At 46.2% G+C, this 25,554-nt stretch overlaps 1 protein-coding gene across 1 annotated transcript in view; it reads left to right on the forward strand.

Moving 5' to 3' along the window:
- Positions 1 to 25,554, forward strand: part of LOC145359800 (CMP-N-acetylneuraminate-beta-galactosamide-alpha-2,3-sialyltransferase 4-like) — a 126,466-nt gene that overhangs the window by 85,119 nt on the left and 15,793 nt on the right. Inside the window, exons 10-11 of the mRNA XM_080214576.1 lie at positions 3,747 to 3,842; positions 5,571 to 5,760. Of these exons, the coding sequence (XP_080070702.1) occupies positions 3,747 to 3,842; positions 5,571 to 5,760 (286 nt within the window). The remainder of the gene's footprint in view (positions 1 to 3,746; positions 3,843 to 5,570; positions 5,761 to 25,554) is intronic.

Below are 25,554 nucleotides of genomic sequence, written 5' to 3' on the forward strand. Positions count from 1 at the left end.
ATATGGGTAAACCCTGATTTAACCTCGACTGGTTTGCAGTAACCATTTTTAACTCAGGTGCTTACACAGTGAGATAGACAAAGGGGACAACAGTCAGGTGAAGGTCAAACACAACTTTATTGATCACTTTATCAACGCAGGACAATCTCTTTGCAGGATTCTTCAGAAAACAGTCTTAAATCTCTAATAGCCTCAAATCTAAACTAGCTGTCTACTAACACGGGTGCAGGACCTATTCATTCCTCAGAACTGACACAAAGTTGAACTTCGTTTATTGAATAAAACTTAATATCATCATTGCAGAAAGCGAAAAAGATTTACTTGAAAGAGAGAGTGAGAGAGAAGAGAGAGAGACCTCCAAAAGCCAATATTGTGCTGATCAAATAACTCAAAGCATACTCTGGATTGAACTGACCATGATGTGGAGATGCCGTCGTTGGACTGGGGTAAACACAGTAAGAAGTCTGACAACACCAGGTTTAAGTCCAACGGATTTATTTGATTGTAAACTCACAAGCTTTCGGGGTTTCTCCCTGTGTCAGGTGAATGGAGAGTTCTGACCTCGGACAGAGCATATAAAGCACACACGGTTTATAGATTACTGATTAGAATGTGAGTCTTTACAACTAACCTGCTATTCAAGTCTTAAAGATGCCGACAGTGTGAGTGGAAGGAGCATTAAGCACAGGTTAAAGAGATATGTATTGTCTCCAGACAGTACACATACACTCACACTGTCAGCATCTTTAAGACTTGAATAGCAGGTTAGTTGAAAAGACTCACATTCTAATCAGTAATCTGTAAACTGTGTGTGCTGTTATATGCTCTGTCTGACGCCAGATCTCTCCATTCACCTGACACAGGGACAAACCCCGAATGCTCGCGAGTTTACTATCAAATAAATCGGTTGGACTTAAACCTGGTGTTGTCAGACTTCTTACTGTATTGAACTGACTAAATATAGAACAGTCTCTACCATCTAAGTTCATTCATATCTATGTTATTGAAATTTTTGTACAAATTATGTCTCTAACTTTCCCAGACAATTTGCAGCTGTGCTACGGAAAGCTTTGTTTTAGCTTATGAAAAGTCTGTTTACCTTTCAAAAATGCGGTCAGTCTCTAAGCTCATCCCAGCATGCCTGCTGCGTGTTAAAATGTGGCCAAATTAGCTTTAAAGCTTAGCATAGTTAGTTACATAGGCAGAAATATCTTAAAGTGAAGTCTTCTGCATGAACTGAAGCAGACTGTACAAAGAATCCCACAATGAGGATTCCCCACACCCTATCCGCACCTTGTCATTATATTTGAGCTGTTGTTGAAAAGACTGGTAATACCCATTCAGTAAGGCTGGGATAGGCTGTTCCTTAGTCCTTGAGGGTTGGTTGATGTTTCAGGGTCTGCAGCCATTGATTTGGACATTCACTGTCTTTTAGCACTGGTTCTGATCTCCGGTTTGTCTCACCAAGGTGGCCTTCTGGGTCTGGTCAGTCTGCTAAGGTTCACTACGAGTTACAAGTTAGGTGAAAATTGGCCACACTAAATTAGGTTAAGGGGATTAGCCAGGGTAAATGCGTGAGGTTACAGATGAATAGGGCATGGGATGAGCCTGAGTAAGATGCCCTTTATGAGAGTCAGTGCAGGTTCAATGGGCTGAATGGCCTCCTTCTACACTGTAGGGATTCTATGGTTCAGAGTGCCCCTTCATGCCCCATTCTCTCTCTCCACTTAAGACATTCCTTAAACCCCTGCTCTTTCACCAGGCTACTGGCCGCCCGTCCTAACGTCTGATTCTATAATTGGGGCAGTGAGAAGTCTCACAACACCAGGTTAAAGTCCAACAGGTTTATCTGGTAACACGAGCTTTCAGAGTCTCACTCCTTCTTCAAGTGAGACTCTCCTGAAGAAGGAGCGACACACTTGTTCTACCAATTAAACCTGTTGGACTTTAACCTGGTGTTGTGAGACTTCTCACTGTGCCCACCCCAGTCCAACGCCGGCATCTCCACATCATGCCTATAATTTGGAATCGATGTTTTCTGCCTGATCACAGTGCTGTGAAATAGCTTGTGATGCTTTGCTCAATTTACTGTCACTGCTGCAGTATTGGAAACATAACACCCAATTAGTGTTCAGGAAGCTTCCAACACCAGCAACACAACAACAACAAAGAGAACAAAGAACAGGATGGATACCTGGGCATTTATTAACGCAGGTGGTTGAGAATTTACCACTGCATTGGGAGAGAAAGCCTCCTGCTCTTCTCTAACATATATGATTTAATCTTAAAGACAACAGCACCAAAGGTGCAGCGCTCCCTCAGTGCTGACCCTCCGACACTGCAGAACATTATCAGTCCTGACCCTCCAATAAATGAGGTCAGTGCTCTGCTCCCCACGTCTTAACTTGCAGCAGGATTGATTCTCCTATTACCCCTGTCCTATTACCCCTGTCTTTGCTGATCTACACTGGCGCCTGGACAAAGTGGTGATTTTAAAATTCTCATCTTTGTTTTCATAACCCTCCGTGATCCCATCCTTGCCCATCGTCATAAACTGCTCCGTCTCCACGGAAATCTGAGGTAAAGTTATTTATTAGTCACAAGTAAGACTTACATAAACACTGCATTGAAGTTACTGTGAAATTCCCCCAGTCACCACAGTCTCGATGCCTGTTCGGGTCAATGCGTCTCACCAGCACATCTTTCAGAGTGTGGGAGGAAACCGGAGTACCCGGAGGAAACCCACAGAGACATGGGGAGAATGTACAGATGCCACACAGACAGTGACCCAAGCTGGGAATCGAACCAGGGCCCCTGGTGCTGTGAAGTAGCAGTGCTAACCCACTGTGCCACCCTGCTGCCCTTGCACTCCTCTAATTCTAGCCTCTTATTCTTTCTCAGTTGAAATTTCTTCACCATTCACTGACGGCACAGCTGCTAAGACCTTAAGCTCTGAAATTCTCTCCCAACACCTCTCACCTCTTTATCTCACGTCTTCCTTTAAGACACTCTTAAAACCTTCTCTGACCAAGCGCCCGTCATCTGATCTAAAACGTTCTTATGCAGCTCAGTGCCATATTTAGTTTTAAATGTTTCGGTGAAGTGCCTTGCAATGTTTCGTTACGCTGAAAACACTATCGAAATAGATTGTTGTTGTAGTTATCGTTGTGTTGTGCACTGTTGCAGCAGACAACTCGTAAGAAGTAACCAAGGAGGTAAATCGCGCACACAACCAAAAGAACATTTGCTCAACCTGCTTTTCACTTGAACACGCTGCAAATTTGAACCAGGCAAAACGTTTGGATGTGCATTTTTGAATACTTACCCAATGACTGTTACTCATTTTAATGTTGTCATTAAAAATCTAATTACCCATATCTGAAATCCCAATTAATCACAGGAGATTAGTGCCTAATGTACCTTGCGTGAGAACTTGAATTAATTGGGAGTGTATAGACCAATTTAGTAGGAACAACCACAGAGAGAGGTGTGGAAATATTTTAAATTATTGATTAAAATAGTTGGCGTGTTCTGTTGGAATCTATCCCAAGTCCTGTACCATTATTTACCTGACACTCTCTGTTGGCCAGAGCACATTCCATGGAGATAATTTGCCACTTAAATGGGTTTGAATTTCTCATGAACGTCGCTTTGTCATTTTAAAGTATTCTTTTCATTATTCCGAAATGAAAAGAATACTACAGCATTTACTTGTGCTTCTTCAATGAAGATGTTTGTTTTGTCAGGTTAAGTTGTAAACGATGTGTGATTGTTGGCAACGGGAACACCCTGACGAACAGCTCCCTGGGAGACACAATCAACAAATATGACGTTGTTATTCGGTGAGTGACGTGCAGATGCTTTAATCACAACGGTATCATTTCAGTGTGAACAGGGCCAAAGGGCCTGTACTGCGCAGTAATGTTCTATGTGTCTCAGTGGCTGCGTATTTGCTGTTGGGTAATCATTTAAGCTGATGCTTCAGTTCAGTAGTGAAGAAATAACTCCCACAGTGCAGCATCCTCTCCGTTCTGGACAATAGTTCAAACCTGAACTTATAAGCCAGGCACTGCAGTGGGACTTGAACCTTTAAGGGCAAGGTTGCTACCAACCCAGCCATGATTAATAAAACAAACTGAACAAATTGGGCTCCAAATGTGTTGTGACTGTGTGTAATTGCAACCAAAATATATCTGATGAATATCTCAGTCATTTACTTTACCATTTGCTAAAAATTATTTTTCTGAAGACCAGTATGCCTTTAACAAAAAAAAAATCATAGTAAGAAGTCTCACAACACCAGGTTAAAGTCCAGCAGGTTTATTTGGAATCACGAGCTTTTGGAGTGCTTCAACTGATGGAGGAGTAGTGCTCCGAAAGCTCGTGATTCCAAATAAACCTGTTGGACTTCAACCTGATATTGTGAGACTTCTTACTGTGCCCACTCCAGACCAACACTGGGATATCCACATCAGAAAATCTGATACAAAATAATGAAAAAGAATATCTTTTCTCTTCTGCCGATCTACATTCTGTCCATTGACTGACCTGACTTCTTTCCCTTTCTGTCTGGATATCTCTATTCATTCCCATAGTTTAGTGCCATTCTCTCAACAGGCGGGATTTTCTGGCCACTCTCGTCTCAAGATTAGGTCAAAGGACCTCTGTATGGTCCGTCCGCGCCTCCCACAGTTGCCATGGCGGGTGGGATGGGAAAATTCACCCAAGATTTCTGACTTTGTGAATCCTGTCTTTGACTACCAACTCTATTTAATGGTCGGAACTGTGACATTGAATGATTTATCTTAATCGATGACCCTGACTCACTTTGCTCTTCTCCGATACTGACCAACTTTCAGTTTCTTTTTGACCTTAACTTCCTTTTGGAATTTCACTTTTGAGTTTGTGAGGAATTTAGACTCTCAGAAGTTTATCATGTTCTCCCTTTGTTCCTGAGGTGCGGGCATCATTGGCATTTGTTGTCCGTTCCTTGGCTGGCTGGACCATTTGAGAGAACGGTTGAGAGTGAGCCACAATGCTGTGGGCCTGGAGTCATATGTAGGCCAGACGAGGCGAGGACAGCAGATTTCCTTCCATAAAAGACATTAATGAACCAGATGGGTTTTTATGACAATCCACAATGGTTTCATGGTCACCAATAGACTTTTACTTCCAGATTTTTATTGAATTCACAATCACCATCTGCTGTGGTGAAGCAGGAAACTGAGGTCACAGAGTATTGCCTTAAGTCTTTGGTTTAGACTCCAATGAGTATACCACTACGCCACTGCCTCTTTTTCAGTACGTTTCAGTCATTGTGTCCAATAAACCAATCAATTTTATGATACGTGCTATTTACTAAGAACACAGCGATATTTAGGCTTTACTTGGGTGGCTTTACAACTCTGAATTCCAGCAGGGAGCATCACTCACAGGATGGATATAATAGGGGTTCAAACAAGTACCTTCTATTTTGTGAGAAAATTCCTGCAAAGAATGTCATTCTGATCTTCCCTCCTACACTCATTCTAATGGCACCTAAATTTGACTAAAATGCTCTGTGTTGCCAGGTTAAACAATGCTCCAGTGAGAGGCTATGAAAATGATGTTGGCAACAAAACAACTCTGAGGATATTTTACCCGGAATCAGTGGCTGCAGATCCCAGAGCTGAAAACAATCCTGATACCCTCTTTGTGCTCGTTCCGTTTAAGACAGCTGACGTCAACTGGTTAAAGGCGATCGTGTACAATGAAACAAAAGTAGGTATCCTGGGACTGGAACGCTAATGAGTCCCGCCAGCCACAGTGGTGGCACGGTGGCACCGTGGTTAGCACTGCTGCCCCACAGCGCCAGGGGCCCAGATTCTGCCCTGTTCATGGAGTGACTAAAAGTTGCATCCAACCATTGGTGTGCTAAAACCCTCACCAAATTGGCTAAGTGCCTTAGTTGCTGCCTCATGACATGGAGGCGGTGAATTTACGCCCAGTTATGCAGTGAAATGGTGACCCAGTCACACTGGTAAACGAAGTAATGCCCAAAGGAAGTAGGAAGGGCAAATCAAAGAAGAGGTAGGACACTTGGTCCATTCTACCTCTGTTAGCACTTCATAGAATGGAATCCCAACAGCATGAAAGGAGGCCATTTGGTCCATAGTGATCACAATCCCACCCAGGCCCTATTCCTGCAACCCTCATCTTTACCCTGCTAATCCCCCTGACACCAGGGTCAATTTTGCATGGCCAATCAATCTAACCTGCACACTTTTGGAGTGTGGAGGAAACCGGAGCACTCAGAGGAAACCCACGCAGACATGAGGAGAATGTGCAAACCCAGCACAGACAGTCACCCGAGGGCAGAATTGAACCTGGGTCCATGGCACTGTGAGGCAGCAGTGCTAACCACTGTGCCACCGTGCCACCCCGCTTAGGTGCTTTGATCTACTTAACCCCAATCCCCTACTCTTCCCCTATAGCCCTGTCGATATGTTACCTTCAAATATTCATCCAATTCTCTTGTGAATATTGATTCCTCTTCCCTCACCCTTTTAGTAAATGTATTTTGGATTATAACAGCACGCAGTGTAAGATATTTTCACCTTATCTTTGTCTGGTTCTTTTGATCAAGGATGTGACACTCGTGAGTCTCCCAAACTTATTCTCAACTTTCCTTTCCACGTCAAAGATTTGTATACGAACATTGGAACCCCTCGGTTGCTGCTCTCTTGTTGGAACTGTCCTAGTTCCATGTCTCTATCTGTCCCTTCCATTGCTTCTCTACTGTCCTTCTCTAACTCCCTCCAACATGTCATGACTACTTGTGTTTCAACAAAGCCACGTGTGGTAATTCATTGACCCAAGTGCCCTGAGAGTAAAATTTCTTTCTAACCTCCACCACCTGATATCAGGACCCATCCTGAATCTTTGCACCTTGTGAACGGACCGTTGAGCAGTTGTAACCATTTTCTACCAATTAATCACTCAAATTCTCTGTTAATGCTGGGGGTGAACACAGTAAGAAGTCTCACAACACCAGGTTAAAATCCAACCAGTTTATAGTAAAACAACAAGCTTTCGGAAACGTTGTTCCTTCGTCAGATGTGTGGAAAGTTCTGACAAAGGAACAGTGTGTCCGAAAGCTTGTGAGTTTATTATCAAGTAAACTGGTTGGACTTTAACCTGGCAATGTGAGATTTCTTATTGAGTTTACCCTAGTCCAACGTCAGCATCTACGCATCAATACAGGAGGTGGGCAGGTTAGGGCCGCAGATTCAGATTTTATTTTAAAAGTTTAACGTCACATCAAAGCTAAAGCTGTTCACTTTTTACAGCTAGAATTCCCGCTAAAACCTCCACCCAATCACATGCTCTGCATTTGACCCTCTGCACTCTGGGTTGTCTTCAGCTGTTGGTCCCAGTAGGCACGGTAGCACAGTGGGTCAGCACTGCTGCTTCACAGCGCCAGGGTCCTGGGTTCGATTCCCGGCTCGGGTCACTGTCTGTGTGGAGTTTGCACATTCTCCTCGTGTCTGTGTGGGTTTCCTCCCACAGTCCAAAGATGTGTGGGTTAGGTTGATTGGCCATGCTAAGAAATTGCCCCTTAGTGTCCAGGGATGTGTAGGTTAGAGGGATTAGTGGGTATAATATGTAGTGATATGGGGGTAGGGCCTGGGTGGGATTGTGGTCGGTGCAGACTCGATGGGCTGAAGGGCCTCTTTCTGCACTGTAGGGTTCTATGATTCCAGTGAGCCAAGATCCTTGCAGTGACAGCTTCTCCTCAGACAGTCCCCACCTCAGCTTCTGTTGTAATGCTAGGTTCAGCTTTAATTCCAGCGTGTCACCATTGTGGGCTCAAATTTTGACTGATTATTTTTCTTTAGAGGAGAGAAGACTAATGGAGGTCTCCACAATTCTGAATGGGTTAGACAGGGGAGATGTTGAGGGGACATCCCTGCTTATAGAAACATCCAAACCTAGAAGCAAGATAAACAGGAAAGTTACCAATAAACACATCTAGGAATTCAGAGAAATTTCTTTATACAAAGAGTGGTGAGAATACGGGGAGCACAATCACAGGTGGTGGTTGAGTCAAAAAGCTTAGATGCTTTTGAAAGAAGAGTATATGGAAGAAAGGGGAGTAGAAAGATCTGCTGAAAGGCTGGGGTCGGGCTAGGTGGATTGGCCATGCTAAATTGTCCCATGGTGTGTAGTATAGGGGGATTAGCCATGGTATTTGTCTGGGACTAGAGGGAGTAGGGTGGGGGAGAGGGGCTGGGTAAGATACTGAAGGAACAGTGCACTCAAGGAACAGATAGAGACCATGGAAGTCGGACAGTTCTAAGAAGAGTGCAGCAACTGAGGGCACCCAGTGTTTGTATACAAATCTTTGACATCAGGAAGGAATGGGTGGAAACTCATAGAGCACATAGGAACATAGAAAATAGGAGCAGGAGGAAGCCATTTTGCCCTTCGAGCCTACTCCGCCATTCTTTATGATCATGGATGATCTCATTTCTGTCCTAAATGGTCTATTTTGTATCCTCAGACTGTGACCCTTGGTTCTGGTCATCCCCACCATCCTCCTTGCATTTATCCTGTCTAGTCCTGTTAGAATTTTATGGGCTTCTTTGAGATCCTCACTCATTCTTCTGAACTCCAACAAATATAATCCTAACTAATTTAGTCTCTCCTCAGACACAAGTTCTGATACCCCAGGAATCAGTCTGGCAAACCTTCTTTGCACTCTCTCTGGAGCAAGAACATCCTTCCTCAGATAAGGAGACCAAAGCTGCACACAATATTCCAGGTGTTGCCTCACCAGGCACTGTATAACTGCATCAAGACATCCCTGCTCCTGTACTCCTCTCGCTATGAAGGCCAATGTACCATTTTTCACTTTACTGCCCGCTTACCTTCAGCGACTGGTATACGAGGGCACCCAGGTCTCGATGCACATTCCCCTTCTAACTTCAGATGATTATCTGCCCTCCTGTTTTTTGCTACCAAAGTGGATAAGCTCACATTTATCCACATTGTACTGCATCTGCCATTCATTTGCCCACCCACTCAACTTGTCCAAATCACACTCCGCATCCTCCTCACAGCTCACCCTCCAATTGGTACAGACCCAATGGACCAAATGGCCTCCTTTCATGCTGTTGGGATTCCATTCTATGAAGTGCTCACAGGGGTAGGGTCCTGGTGTCCTACCTCTTCTTTGATTTGCCCTTTCTACTTCCTCTGGGCGTTACTCGGTGTCATTGGCAAATTTGAAGACAATACATTTATTTCCCTCTTCCAAATCCTTAGTATAAAAAGTGAACAGCTGGGGTCCCAGCACAGATCACTGCGATACCCCACTAGTCACTACCTACCACTTGGAAAGTGACCTGTTTATTATTACTCCTTGTTTCCTGTTTGCCTACCAGTTTTCTATCCATCTCAATTCACCACCTCAACCCCACGCGCTTTAATTTTACACGCTAATCTCTTATGCAGGACTTTGTTGAAAGACTTCTGAAAGTTGCAATAAATCACAACAACTGGCTCCCCCTCATCAACCCTATTGTCACATCCTCTCTGCTGGCTACACAATCACCAGTGCATTCTAGTGAACTGAATGTCCTATTTCTGTTCCGTACATCTTGCGAAATTTTGTATCATTCAGTAGGGAAAATGTGGAAGAATTATGTCTTGTGGTGAGGAACCCAGAACAAGGACAGCAATATTAAAATTAAAGGCAAACCATTTAGGTGTGACGTCAGGAAGAGTTCTTTCACACAAGAAGGGACCTCTCTCCCTGGAGGACTGTGAATTCTGCATCGATTGAAATGTTCAAAGAACAATACAGCACAGGAACAGGCCCTTCGGCCCTCCAAGCCTGCATCAATCATGTGTTCCTATCTAGACCACCCGTTTGTATCCCTCTATTCCCAGTCTGTTCATGTGGCTATCTAAAAAAGTCTTAAATGATCCTAACGTATCTGCCTCAACCACCTTGTTTGGTAGTGCATTCCAGGCCCCCACCACCCTCCGTGTAAAAGATGTCCCCCCCATATCTATTGAACCTTGCCCCCCTTTACCTTGAACTTGTGACCCCTTGAGTGTGTCATTTCTGACCTGGGAAAAAGCTTCCAACTGTTCACTCTATCTGTGACCTTCATAATCTTATAAACTTCGCCCCTCAACCTCCGTCTTTCCAGGGAGAAGAACCCTAGTTTACCCAATCTCTCCTCATGGCTAATACCCTCCGTACCAGGCAACATCCTGGTAAACCTTTTCTGCACTCTCTCCAAAGCCTCCACGTCCTTCTGGTAGTGAGGCTACCAGAACTGGACGTAATATTCCAAATGTGGTCTAACCAAAACTGAATTCCATTGATTTTCGGTAGGTAACAGTATCCAGGGACATGGAGCTAACCCTCTTTATCGTATTCTAACCAGGTTAACCCTGTCAGGTTTTCTCGTCACGTAGATTTGTAAGGAACAGATTCTTATTCAAAAGATTTCTCAGTTGTGGCAGGTCCTGGCTATGATTCTCCTGGGTTGGGACTAAGTTCCTATGTTAGTGTGCTTCTGGCACAGGCAGTGAACGCTGGATGGGATTCACCCACCTGATGAATGCAAATTCACGCACTCTGACAAAGCTGCCACTCAGCTGGGCTGGTCAGAGATCAGGCCTCCTGTTTAAAGGGCAAACCCCAATCTCTGCGCTCAGAGACAGGTCCCCTCCCCTAGATATGAAATGGTGACCACCCTCCCCAGCCCTCCTGATCAGGGGAGCACTACAGCACCTCATCAAAGAGGCATCCTTAACCCTAACCCCCGCCTCCAACCCACAAATAATAAGTTTTCCCCTCAAACAATGCATGCATGAGGCTGGTCTGACCACCCCTCGGCCTCCTACTCATCATTCCTCCCTACTCAGTTCCCTCCCCACTCAGATCCCCATTCAGACCAACATTCAGCACCCCACCGCCGCCAGCCAGACCCCCTATCGCAGCTTGGTAGTGCCAATGGTGCACTCCTCCCTGGCGTGTCCTGGCACTGATACACTGAGCTGGCACTTTGGCCCCCCTGAGCATCGTCAAGAATCTAGGTCCAGTGACCCTTGGATGGTGATCTCGTGGCTGAACTATCCCTTTTGGCCCTGATAGACCTGCAGATCACCCCTGGCATGGTCGTTTCGGGCATCCCTGTGATGGACATCTGCATTCCTAGGCTGATACCGGAGTTGAGGGGGTTGAGCTATGAGGAGAGGCTGAATAAACTGGGCTTGTACTCGTTAGAGTTTAGAAGAATGAGAGGAGATCTCATTGAGACGTATAAGATGATGAATGGGATGGATAGGATAGAGGTGGAAAGACTCTTCCCGCTCAGAAAAAGACAATAGGACTAGGGGGCACAGTCTCAAGATAAATGGGGGGCGGTTTAGAACGGAGTTGAGGAGGAACTTCTTCACTCAAAGGGTGGTGAATCTCTGGAATTCTCTGCCCGTTGAAGTGGTGGAGGCTACCTCGCTAAATATTTTTAAGACGCGGGTTGATGGGTTTTTGATAGGAGAGGGGATTAAGGGTTATGGGGAGAGGGCGGGAAAGTGGAACTGAGCAGCGACAGATCAGCCATGATCTTATTGAATGGCGGGGCAGGCTCGAAGGGCTGGATGGCCTACTCCTGCTCCTATTTCTTATTCCTGCATCCCCGTCAACTCGGAAAATTCTAAAGTGGTCACTTTAATCTTTATGCCCTCTTTCAGCACTACTACCCCCCCTCTGGTCACCTGGCAGGATTTTAAATCACTGCAGCACTCCATCCTGGAGCAGGGATTTTCCTTTCTTCCTATCAGATGCTGCGGGTGTGAGCAGACCCCTTTGAAGTCCTCAACATTTTCACAGTAGCCAAGCAGGATTGCAGATGTTGATTGCCTGAAATCACCACGCCAGGGGGTGACCTTCATGCTTGCCAGGGCTAGAAGGGAGAGTCCAGCCACGTGAATCAAAGAAGAGGTAGGACACCTGGTCCATTCTACCCCTGTGAGCACTTCATAGAGTGGAATCCCAACAGTATGAAAGGAGGCCATTTGGTCCACTGGGTCTGTACCAATTGGAGGGTGAGCTGTGAGGAGGATGCGGAGATGCTTGAGTATGATTTGGACAAGTTGAGTGGGTGGGAAAATGAATGGCAGATGCAGTACAATGTGGATAAATGTGAGGTTATCCACTTTGGTAGCAAAAACCTGACGGCGGATAATTATCTGAAGTTAGAAGAGGAATGTGGTAGTTTGCCATCTGAGAGATAGTTTGCCGTGTCCTGAGATGTGTAGGTTAGAGGGATGAGTGTGTGAAATATGTAGAGATACAAAATATATAAAATTGAGAAGGGATAAAGGGTTAGGGCCTGGGTGGGATTGTGGTCGGAACAGACTCGATGGTCTGAATGGCCTCTTTCTGTACTGTAGGGTTTCTATGATTTCTATGAGCTGAATGTTGGGTGGTGGTGAATGGGCAGTGAAGTTGCAGTTAGGAGGTTTACCACAATTAGCATGTTGGCTTCCACTATGGGCAGGGACCTAGTCGAGCCACCCTGGGGGAGAGGGGCGAGGTCAAACTTTTGCCCCCCAGTCTGAGCCACACCCAAACCCTTGTACACTTGAGGGCCCCTGTGTTTGCAGTCTGGCAGTGGCAGAGCGGCAAACGGCCACTGGGACTACCTTCATGACCACCCAACCCCCCACCCCTCAGCCAGGGCCCAAGGTATCAGGGACCTGTGCACCATTAGCACTGGCAAGGTATGTGGCCTAAAGGGGTGCCTGAATGGGAGTCTGACAGTATAGGGGGCCTGACCAGGGGTTTGGGGGGTAGAGGGAGGCCTAGGTCGGGTCACCCTCATGCCCGTATGGCATGGGGGAGGGTGACCCATTATTTGAATGGTGGGGGGGGTTGCCCCTCTTTAATGAGGGGTTGGTGACAGTCCCTGGAGATCCAACACACCATGACCACATTGGGTGATGACTAATCACTGTTGCTGTCAATCAGGCTTAGAGTGCGTGTAAACATTGTGGTTAGGAACAACAGAAGTACTTGAGATGCATTCAAGTGTGAAGTGAAATGTAAATAAACACAACTGACTGGAAGCTGAATGGAAATCCATTGACCTGTCAATGGAAATATATTTCAAAAACCTGCTGCCACTGCAGTTCCCGCTGGGGGGGTTGGGTGAATGTTGGGCAGGGGGACAGTTGGGGGTGGGGGTTTCAGGAAATGGGCTGTCAATCCCATTAACTGTATTATGGTTAGCAGGCTTGCATAATTAACAGGTTGCCTCCCACTGTGGGCGGGACCATCAGGGCAGGACTAAAGTGTCGCGACCTGTACAACTCCTGATCCTCCGTGTCATTGCAATTCTCGGGGAGGGGCGGGGTTGGGGGGGTACTGTGGGGGAAGGGGGAACTGGAGAATCTCTACCCCTTACCCCCCCCCTTCTCCTTGTCTCCAATTTTTCATCTCTCTTCATTAAGGAGTTTACTTCAGGGCCTCCTCCAATCTCAGTAACTTGAGTATCCAATTCTGGGGAAAATCTCTTTAATTGTCTTGTTGTACAGAATCAGCTGTGCAAAATTTGGAGAGGAAAATGGCGGTGAGTATTTTCTGTTCCGATCGGTAATCTTCCCTCCCCTGTAATTCGCTATCCAATTACTGAAAATGGAAAATGCTGGATTAAACCCACCACAATCCCATTCCCGTAACCCCACACATTTATCCTGCTAATCCCCCTGACACTAGGGTCAATTTAACTTGGCCAATCGAGCTAAGCAGCACACCTTTGGACTGTGGGAGGAAACCAAAGCACCCAGAGGAATCCCACACGGATTTAGATCTGAAATGATAACTGTGTTTCTCTCTCCACTGTGTGAGGGTGGCGCAGTAGTTAGCACTGCTGCCTCACAGTGCTAGGGTCCCAGGTCTAATTCCGGGCTTGGCTTGTTGTCCCAGTTTGCACTTTCCCCCTGTGTCTCCATGGTAAGTGTGTGGAGTTCTGGGAATAGGGCTTGGGTGGGATTGTGGTCAGTATACACTCAGTGGGCCAAATGGCCTCTTTCTGCACTGTAGGGATTCTTTGAGACGTTGTCAGGCCTGCTGAATTTATCCAATGTTTTTGGACAATGATGTCCAGTGTCTGCAGTATTTTGCTTTTATTTGCATGTCTAACTGTTTGGGAGAGAGAGAGATGACGGTGACACATGTCACCATCTGCGCCCCAGATCTGTTTCTCCCCTGTATCATTTCAAATACGTTCCCCCAGGAATATTCCCAGGATGTTGCAGTGAACATTTGCTCAACCCCAGCCAACAGTGCACTCTGGTCGTCACGATATTTAGAAACTAGGGGAAGGTATTGTTCCAGGAGCTGATGGCTTCCTGCTTCACAACGTCACCGAACTAAAGGGCAACTTTCACCTTGCTTCACCCCTACATTCGCATCTGCAAACACTAGACTGGAATTCTCCAGCCGTTCACGCTGGTTCTCTCCGATCCCGCTGCAGTAATCGGAGTGCCAAATTCTCCATCCTGGCCGGCAACAGCGGGGGAGCGTGAATGACCGGGAAATTCTGGTCAAGGAACCTTATCACAGCACTGTGAAAGGCCGGGACAGAACTGCCCACCCCCAGTGAAAACTGTGACACCCTTTCTCAGTATTGATGTACAAGAATGAACAAAGAACAGTATTGCACAGGAACAGGTCCTTCGGCCCATCAAGCCTGTGCCGATCACATTGTCCTATCCAGATCACCCGCCTGTATCCCTCCATCTCCTGCTTGTTCATGTGCCTATCCAGATAAGTCTTAAATGTCGCTAATTGTCTACCTTAACCACCTCACGTGACAGTGCACTGCAGGCTCTCATCACCCTCTCTATAAAAAACTTCCCCTGTACATCTCCACTGAACATTTCCCCCTTTGCCTTGAACTTGTGCTCCCTTGTAATGATCATTTCTGTTCTGGGAAAAAGCTTCCAACCCTTCACCTATTATCTATGTTATCTATGCCTGTCATAAGTCTATAAACTTCTATCAGGTCGCCCCCTCAGCTTTCATCTTTCCATAGAGAACAATCCCAGTTTATTCAATCTCTCCTCATTGCTGATCATCCTGGCAAACCTTTTCTGTACTCCCTCCAAAGCTTCCCCGCCCTTCTGGTAGTGTGGCGACCAGAATTGGACGTAGTATTCCAAATGTGGCTTTGCCAATGCCAACTTTTATGCTCGATGCCCTGGCTGATGCCATATGCTTTCTTCACCACCTTTACCATCTGTTCTGCCACCTTGAAGCATCTGTGGACCCTTACTCTCAGATCTGTGTGTGTGTGTTTGTACACCTGATGGTTCTGCGGTTTACTTTACCCATTAGAATTCAATCACCAACATGGTGCACCTTTCAGACCTGGTTGTTATCTCATAATCGACATGAGGAATAATCATTAAACAGGAGTGGGATCATTAAATGGGATGCTGGCCTTCATAGCGAGGGGGATTGAATATAAAAGCAGGGAGGTCTTGCTGTGACTGTACAGGGCACTGGTGAGGCCGCAGCTGGAGTACTGTGTGCAGTTTTGGTCGCCGCACTTACGCAAGGATATTTTGGCCTTGGAGGGAGTGCAGAGGAGGTTCACGAAACTGCTACTGGAGTTGAGGGGGTTGAACTATGAAGGGAGGCTGAATAAGAACATAAGAACATAAGAAATAGGAGCAGGAGTAGGCCATCCAGCCCTTCGAGCCTGCCCCGCCATTCAATAAGATCATGGCTGATCTGTCGCTGCTCAGTTCCACTTTCCCGCCCTCTCCCCATAACCCTTAATCCCCTCTCCTATCAAAAACCCATCAACCCGCGTCTTAAAAATATTTAGCGAGGCAGCCTCCACCACTTCAACGGGCAGAGAATTCCAGAGAGTCACCACCCTTTGAGTGAAGAAGTTCCTCCTCAACTCCGTTCTAAACCGCCCCCCTTTTATCTTGAGGCTGTGCCCCCTAGTCCTACTGTCTTTTTTGAGTGGGAAGAGTCTTTCCACCTCTATCCTATCCATCCCATTCATCATCTTATAAGTCTCAATGAGATCTCCCCTCATTCTTCTAAACTCTAACGAGTACAAGCCCAGTTTATTCAGCCTCTCCTCATAGCTCAACCCCCTCAACTCCAGTATCAGCCTAGTAAACCTCCTCTGCACTCCCTCCAAGGCCAAAATATCTTTGCGCAGGTGCGGCGCCCAAAACTGCACACAGTACTCCAGTTGCGGCCTCACCAATGCCCTATACAGCTGCAGCAAGACCTCCCTACTTTTATATTCAATCCCCCTCGCTATGAAGGCCAGCATCCCATTCGCCTTCCTGACCACCTGCTGCACCTGCAAGCTGGGTTTTTGCGACTCATGCACAAGGACCCCGAGGTCCCTCTGCACCGTCGCCTGCTGCAGTTTTTCGCCCCGTAAGTAATAGTCCTTCCTACCATTCTTCCTACCAAAGTGGACCACCTCACACTTGCCAACATTAAATTCCATTTGCCATTTCGTGGCCCATTCGCCCAGCCTATCTAGATCCTTCTGCAGACTCTCCACACCCTCCGCACAATTTGCCGTTCCCCCAATCTTGGTGTCATCAGCAAATTTCGACACTCTACACTCGGTTCCCTCCTCCAGATCATCTATATAAATGGTAAAAAGCTGAGGCCCCAGCACCGACCCCTGGGGCACTCCACTAGTCACCATCCGCCAATCCGAATAGCACCCGTTGACTCCCACTCTCTGCCTCCTATTTGACAACCAATCCTCTATCCACGCTAACACCCTACCCCCAACTCCATGTCTCTCGACCTTCTGCAATAACCTCTTGTGAGGCACTTTGTCAAACGCCTTCTGAAAATCTAGAAAGACCACATCCACCGGCTCTCCTCTATCCACCGCCCTAGACACATCCTCATAGAACTCCAGTAAATTTGTCAGACACGACTTCCCTTTAATGAAACCGTGCTGCGTCTGCTCTATCAAGCAATTCCCTTCAAGATGCCTCGCAATTTCCTCCTTAATGACAGATTCTAACATTTTACCTACCACAGATGTTAAACTAACCGGCCTATAATTCCCCGCCTTTTGCCTGGCACCCTTCTTAAACAACGGCGTAACATTAGCCGTTTTCCAATCATCCGGCACTTCCCCGGAATCCAGCGACGTTTGGAAAATAACCACCAAGGCATCCACTATCACCTCCACCATTTCTTTCAGAACCCTCGGATGCATTCCATCCGGTCCTGGGGACTTGTCCACAATCAGCCCCTCCAGTCTGTCGAGCACCGCCTTTCTAGTAACAGTAATGTCATTAAGACCCTCCAGTCCTACCACCTTTCCATCGCTAACACCCGGCAAATTATTCACGTCCTCCTCCGTGAAGACAGAAACAAAAAAGTTATTCAATACCTTAGCCATATCCCCATCCCCTACCACTAGGTCCCCTTTCTCATCCTCTAAAGGACCAACATTCACCCTAGCCAGCCTCTTCCTTTTTATATATTTATAAAAACTCTTGCTATCCTTTTTTATATTAAGCGCTAGCCCAGCTTCATAGTTTCTCCTACCCTTCTTTATCAACTTCTTTGTCAATCTTTGTTGACATTTAAACCTCTCCCAATCCTCTTCTCGCCCACTACTCTTAGCTACTCTAAATTCCTCCGCTTTTAGTTTAACACTTTCCTTCACCTCCTTCGTTATCCACGGCTTATTACCTCTCCTCCTACTATCCTTTTTGACCATCGGAATAAATTTCTGCTGAGCACCAAGAAAGATCTCCTTAAAGATCCTCCACTGCTCCTCAACATATCCTCCCTCCAACACGCTCCCCCAGTCCACATTCGCCAATTCTTCTCTCATCCTACCGTACTCCCCTCTATTCAAACAAAGGACGCGTGTCCGGGAACCCACTTTCTCCTCCTCCATCTGCACCAGAAACTCCACCATACAATGATCACTCTCCCCAAGAGGATCCTTCACCACAAGGTCCCTAATTCTACCCGCTTCATTACATAGCACCAGATCCAAGATAGCTCGCTCCCTCGTCGGCTCCAACACACACTGTTCGAGGAAACTATCCCGGCAGCATTCCAAGAACTCTTCCTCAAGCCCCCCACGTCCAACATGGGTCGACCAATCAATATGCAGATTGAAATCCCCCATAACTACGGCCGTCCCATTCCTGCACGCCGCACTTATTTGCGCGTTAACAGCCCGCCCCACCTCCAGATCATTATTCGGAGGCCTATAGACGACACCCACCAGCGTCTTCCTCCCTTTGCTGTTCCTAATCTCCACCCACAACGATTCCACCCTCTGCTCCTTGGCTCCAATATCATCCCTTGCTACCACCGTGATGCTATCCTTAATCAGCAGAGCTACGCCCCCCCCCTTTTCCCTCCTGCCTATCCTTCCTAAACACTTGATAGCCCTGTACATTCAGCTCCCAGTCCCTGTCACCCTGCAGCCACGTCTCTGTAATGGCCACCAGATCGTATCCATTTGTGTCGATCTGCGCCACCAGCTCATCCACTTTATTGCGAATGCTTCGTGCATTCAGATAAAGTGCTTTCATCCCAGCCTTCACCTGGACCCTATTTGCCGCAACGCCACCAACTATACTCACGCCCCCTACTCCCTCTATTATTGGGACATCCTCGGCCTCTTCCCTTACATGTACACTCTCCTTAACTTTAGACCTCGTACCATCACCTACCCTCGCACCCTCCCCCCCCCCCTAATTAGTTTAAAGCCCTGTCTACAGTCCTCTTTACTCGATTTGCCAGCACTCTGGTCCCAGCACGGTTCAGACCAACCCCATCCCGCCCGAACAGGTCCCACCTACCCCAATACTGGTGCCAATGCCCCGTAAATTCAAACCCATTCCTCCCACACCAATCCCTGAGCCACTCATAGAATAGACTGGGATTGTACTCGTTAGAGTTTAGAAGGATGAGGGGGGATCTTATTGAGACGTATAAGATGATGAAGGGGATGGATAGGGTAGAGGTGGAGAGGTTCTTCCTGCTCAGAAAGGACAGCATGACTAGAGGGCACAGCCTCAAGATAAGGTGGGGGGGGGGGCAGTTTAGAACGGAGTTGAGGGGGAACTTTTTCACTCAAAGGGTGGTGAATCTCTGGAATTCTCTGCCCGTTGAAGTGGTGGAGGCTACCTCGCTAAATATATTTAAGACGTGGGTAGATTGGTTTTTGGTAGGCAAGGGAATTAAGGATTATGGGGAGAAAGCGGGAAAGTGGAACTGATCCACTTCAGATCAGCCATGATCTTATTGAATGGCGGGGCAGGCTCGAGGGGCTAGATGGCCTACTCCTGCTCCTATTTCTTATGTTCTTATGAGTGCTAAATTGGGCTCTTGAACTCAGGACTAGGATTGTGCTTTGCAAGTGATCCAGGCACCATGTAAACCCCACACTGTTTGCTGATTTTCATAACTGTGGCACATTGTTGAGTAGCTGCAACCTTGCCAGGGGAACAACACTGATCAGCAGCACTGGTGTTAATATGCATCATTGACAAGCAGTCTGCACCCTCTCAAAGTGGGGATGAATTCTAAGGAGCTGAACCTACTTGGGCAACATTGAGGAAAGATCGGATGCTGTGCAACAGGACAGAGAGCGCACCCCGGGCTGCTCGGGAGTTACAGGAGGTGGACCGGACGAGAGATACGGATTCTCTTTCCTCAGGAGGCCCAGCGTGACCAGCCAGACGAGGGTTCAAGGCACGGCGAGGTCAGATGGCCGTTGCAGTCAATGACACCGGCGGGGTGGAGCTCGAAGGTGCGGATGCAGTGCAGCAAGAGGTTTAATACCATTTAACGATTGGTGAAGGTTAGTGAAGGCATTGGGCTTTTCCAATTCCACTCCACGCCACACTGAAATCTCCGTTAAACAGCCGGTCAGGCTCTTGTTCAGGTGGGGTTGAGGACAGGGGAGGGGAGGGCAGCGGGTTGTGGAATGGTCTCTGGGTCCTGGGGAACAATGTGAAGGCAGCCAGAGAAGTTACAGGGTGCTGAGGCAGGCTGTGTAAAAGGGACGCATTAGCACTCAGTGGTAATAAGAACTATGAAACAAAAAAACGTCCCCCTAACCCTCTCCCCTCACACTCCCTCATTACCTACACAATCCCCATGGCCCATCCATACCAACTGATGGTACTTCATTCTTCCCACCTAACTCCCATTCCCTCTTGCCAGCCAATGTCCTCTAATCATGCCCCATGATCCCTCACAATTTCCATGCCAACTTAATGCCAAATTTATGATTCACACTCATCCTTATACCCACTTATTACCCAATCAACTTAATACCAACGGGTGGCAACCCATGCCCTCACCATTGATCCCCATGGCTTTTTAGAGCTATTACAAAACTTCTTGGTGACTCTTACCAACGGCTGCCCCCACACCCACCATCCTTTTCCCTTACGCTCTTCATGCCAACTCATCCACCTACCATGGGCAGACATCAGGAGCCATGCAGAAATGAAATAAAGTACAATACTGAATATCAATTACAACCTTCACTACATGTACATAACTCTGATTGATGAAAGCTGATTCAATACGTTTCAATTTCTTTAAATATTTAATTCCATATAAAAACAAATCATAGATTCACATCTAATCCCTTTATAACCACTTAGAGCTGTCAATAAAACTGTGAACTTATAGCCACCCCACCACTCCCCCAATTTGGGGGGAGGGGGGTGGTCAAGCAGCACTAATCCTTTAATGATAACCATCAGGTTTATGTCAACAATCAACTATTAAAATTGCAAACACCAAATTCTTTCAACTGAGAGACACAGTAACCGGCTTTCTTTCTCTAGATTTAAAGGACATGGGAATTGAATGATTTAATGGTTTCACAGCTCCACAGAGATCATCAACCTTCTACAAAAATTAGTATCTACTATTAAGAATCCCAAAAGGGTATCATCTTTCCCCACAAATGCTGAAAGGAAATGAGTCATGTTTCAGAAATCAGGTCAACGCAGCTGTACTTTTAAATGTGCTGCAAACTTTTAAAAAACCCCCCCTCCCCAGTTCGCCACCCACTCCCCACCAGAATCGGTGGGTGTCAGGTTTGGGGGCAGGTTTTCTGGAATTGGGACTCTGGCATCATATTGGTTAAGGTGCTGAGTTCTTCTGACTGAGTTAGAATCCAGGAATTACATTTGTACACACACTTCCATTGTACACACATTTCTATTGTACATTCACTCAGATGCGGGAATTCTCGTGTGGACAAAGATGGTCTCCAGCTTTGCCTAAATGGCATCATAGCCCTTGTTCAGAGGCTCTTTAATTGAATACAGCACGCACCGTTTTTATTGGGGCGGGAGGGGTGTAGTTTGTACATGTATGCTTCCCAGAACCAGCTGAACCAGCATGGAACGTGCTGGGGTGGCACAGTGGCACCGTGGTTAGCACTGCTGCCTCACAGTGCCAGGGACCTGGATTCGATTCCTGGTTTGGGTCACTGTCTGTGTGGAGTTTTCACGTTCTCCCTGTAGCTGCGTGGGTTTCTTCCCACATTCTGAAAGATGTGCTGGTTAGGTACGTTGACCCGGATTGTGGCGACTAGGGGAATTGCACAGTAACTTCATTGCAGTGTTAATATAAGCCTTACTTTTGACTATTAAATAAACTTTACATTGGAAGTTATAGCTGCCTTCATACTTTTGTGTTAGTGGGCTGCATAGAACTCAGCTTAGTCATTTGAAATCTAATTTGGATAGGTCCAAGGACCCTTTTGGAAGAGGTAAGGTGTTCGTTCTAAGAGGTAAATCGCCATTTGGGATGGTTAGGTTTACCTTTAGGATTGTTAAAATAGACATGAATGTGCATTCGTTGTGGATAAACTCAGTTGGAACTTTGAAGCTGTCAAGGCATTTAAATCTATCCTTTAATTTTAAAATAGTGTACTGTACCTTATTTTAAAAGTGTTTACTTGCTATTTTATTGCATCAGTTGACGTAAGCCTGAGCCATTGTAGGATTTGTTCTGCATGACTGATTTTACAACCTATCATTGTCATTTGGAAACCTGTCATTTCAATCTGATGACTAGTTATAAAACATGGATGTGAGGCTAATAATACAAATGTTTGTTTTATTAGGGATTAAGCATAGAATGGAAGGCTTGTTTTGATAAGGGATTAAATAGTTGAAGGGATTTAACTGTATTGAATGGGTTTTTATTGATAGTGTTTTTAAAATTAAATCTCAATAAACTGGGATGAAATACGAGACCTGGGGGGCTGATCTTCTGCACAGCCCTCTGTATGGTTTCTGAAAGCAGTAGGCCCAGCTCCCAATAGGACTTATCCACACCGCCCCAAGTGACCATCTGGTGAACTTTCACCCAAATTGGTTTTGTTGAGTTTGGATTTTCTGTGATTCTGTATTCACAACAAGGAAACAAAATTTCAAGGCAGACATTGTGCATGCACACACACCATTTAAGTTTATTTACTAGTGTCACAAGTAGGCTTACATTAACACTGCAATGAAGTTACTATGGAAATCCCCTAGTTGCCACAGTCTGGTGTCTGTTCCAGTACACTGAGGGAGAATTTAGCATGGCCAATGCACCCAAACAGCACGCCTTTTGGACAGTGTGAAGCAACCGGAGCACCCGGAGGAAACCTATGCGAACAATGGGGGGAAAGGTGCAGACTCTGCACAGCCAGTGACCCAAGCCGGGAATCGGACCCGGGTCCTAGTGCTGTGAGGCAGCAGTGCTAACCCCGTGTGCTACTATGCCACCCTGCATATGGGGAGGTGGCAGTGTAGTGGTATCGTCACTAGGCAAGTAACCAGAGACCCAGAGTAAGATCTGGGGACCGAGGTTCAATTCCCACCATGGCAGGTAATGAAATTCAAATTCAACAAAAAATCTGCAATTAAATTAATGATGACCGTGAAATCATTATCGATTGTCATAAAAAGTCATCTGGTTCACTGTTGTCCTTTAGGTAAGAAAATCTCCGATCCTTACCTAGTCTGGCCTACATGTGACTCCGGAGTAACAGTAATATAGTTGACCCTTAAATGCCCCCTCAAGGGCAATTGAGGATTGGCAATAAATGCTGGCCTCGCCTGAAACGCCCACATCCTGTGAAAGAGTTAAAAAAAAATCCATCACCCATTCACACATAAACCCAGAAAATTGGAGCCAGCAAAGGCCACTCAGCTCTCTGAGCCTGCTTTGCCACTCATTCTGGTCATGGCTGATCACTCAATGCCCTGATTCTGCTTCCCCCATATCCTTTGATCCCCTTCACTCCAAGAATTATATCTAACTGCTTTTGAAAATGTAAACTATCTTGGCCTCAGTTGCATTTTTTGGTATGAATTCCAGAGGCTTACCATTCTCTGGGAGCAAGTTTCTCCTCATCTCAGTCCTAAATGGTTTAGCCCGTGTCCTTATCTACGAAACCCTGGTTCTGGCCCCTCCCACCATAGCGAATAGTCTTCCTGCATCTACTCTGTCTAATCCAGTTAGAATTTTAAAGGTTTCTGTGAGAACCTCCCCTCATTCTTCCAAACCCCAGCAAATATAATCCTTACCCACTCAATCTCTCCTCATACGTCAGTTTTGCCATCCCAGGATTCAGTCTGGTGATCCTTCTCTGCACTCCCTCTATAGCAAGAACATCCTTCCACAGATAAGAGTACCAAAATTGCACACAATATTCCAGACGTGGCCTTAACAAAGCTCTGCTCCTGTACTCAAGACCTCTCACTGTGAATGCAAGCATGCCATTAGCCTTCTTTACTGCCTACTGCAACTGCATGCTTAGCTACAGTGACTGGTGTACGAGGACATCCAGGTCTCATTGCATATTCCCCTCTCTCAATCTGTAGCCGCACAGATAGTAATCTGCCTTCTTGTTTTTGCTACCAAAGTGGATAACCTCACATTTATCCACATAATACTGCACCTCCATGCATTAACCCACTCACTGAACTTGTCCAAATCACACTGCATTGTCCTCACAGCTCACCCTCCCACCTAGCTTTGTATCATCTGCCAATTTGGAGATATCACATTTAGTTCCCTCATCTAACTCATTAATACATATTGTGAATAATTGGGGTCCCAGCACTGATCCCTGTCTCAACCCACTAGTCACTGATTGCCATTCAGAAAAAGGCTGGTTTATTACCACTCTTCATTTCCTGTCTGCTAACCAGTTTTCTATCCATCACAATACACTAACCCCAATCCCATGTGATTTGATTTTACATGCTAATCTCTTATGTGGGACTCGCGTGTTAAAAGCCTTCTGAATAATCTACATCCACTGGCTCTCCCTTATCAACTCAACTAGTTACATCCTCAAAGAATTCCAGTAGATTTGCCAAACATGATTTCTCTTCCATAAATCCATGCTGACTCTCATAGAGGTTTGCAGCATGGAAACAGACCCTTCGGCCCAACTTGTCCGTGCTACCCTTTTTTTAAATGGCTAACTCGTCTCAATTGCCTGTGTTTGGTCCATATCCCTCGATAGCCATCTGACTCATGGAACTAAACGCTTTTGAAAAGACAAAATTGGACCTGCCTGTCTGATCCTACAAATGTTTACCAAGTGCTCTTTGATAATGGACTCTAGAATTTTCCTTGCGACCACTGTCAGTTTGACTGGTCGATAATTCTACCTTTACTTGCTACCTCCTCTTTTGAATAGCGGGGTTATATTGACTACCTTTCAATCTGTAATCATATCAGAGCATATATAGAATCTTGGAAGATGACCAACAATGCAAGCATTACTTCTAGGGCCAATTCCTTAAGTGCTCTAGGATGTAGATTATCAGGCACTGGGGATTTATCAGCCTTCAATCCCAACATCATTTCTCTACTAGTCCTTCCGTTCTTGTCCCTCTCTAAACCCTGTGTACCTCAACATTTCTGATATGTTATTTGATCCCTCCTTTGTGAAGAAGTATGTATTAAATTGGACAGCCTTTTTTTTGCACGCCATTATAACTTTCCCTGTTTCTGACTGACAGGAGCCTATATATGTCTTCACCAATTTCTTTCTCCTCACATACTTATATACCATTTTTTGGTGACTTTTCACACCCAATCTTGTGCACATAGTACTTGGAAAAATGGTCTAGACTGTTTTTGGCTGCTGCAGCCAATGGTTGGGGCTTAATTCACCAGCCAGCCTGCAGAGGGAGCTATTGCGCATGTGCAGACCTCTGATTCTGTGCATGTGCAAGTAACAACGGAGGTCTTACAGACAGAGAGAGATCCATCAGGCCCCTGCTGTTGATAACAGTCTCTACAAACTCACCCCTTGCAATTGCGTGGGCCTGCAGCTGATTGCGAGCCCCACGCTGCCTGAAATTTAACTCCTGCTGCTTCACCGCTGCCCAGATTGATCATGTCCCCCTGCAATGATCGCAATGCAGATCAGGCCCTTCCACTTCCCTGATCCGATCAAAGGCAGAGTGCGCAGCGGCCCCCTT

Source organism: Carcharhinus amblyrhynchos, chromosome 29, assembly GCF_965287045.1.
Source record: "Carcharhinus amblyrhynchos chromosome 29, sCarAmb.v2.hapA, whole genome shotgun sequence".
Classification (NCBI taxonomy): domain Eukaryota; kingdom Metazoa; phylum Chordata; class Chondrichthyes; order Carcharhiniformes; family Carcharhinidae; genus Carcharhinus; species Carcharhinus amblyrhynchos.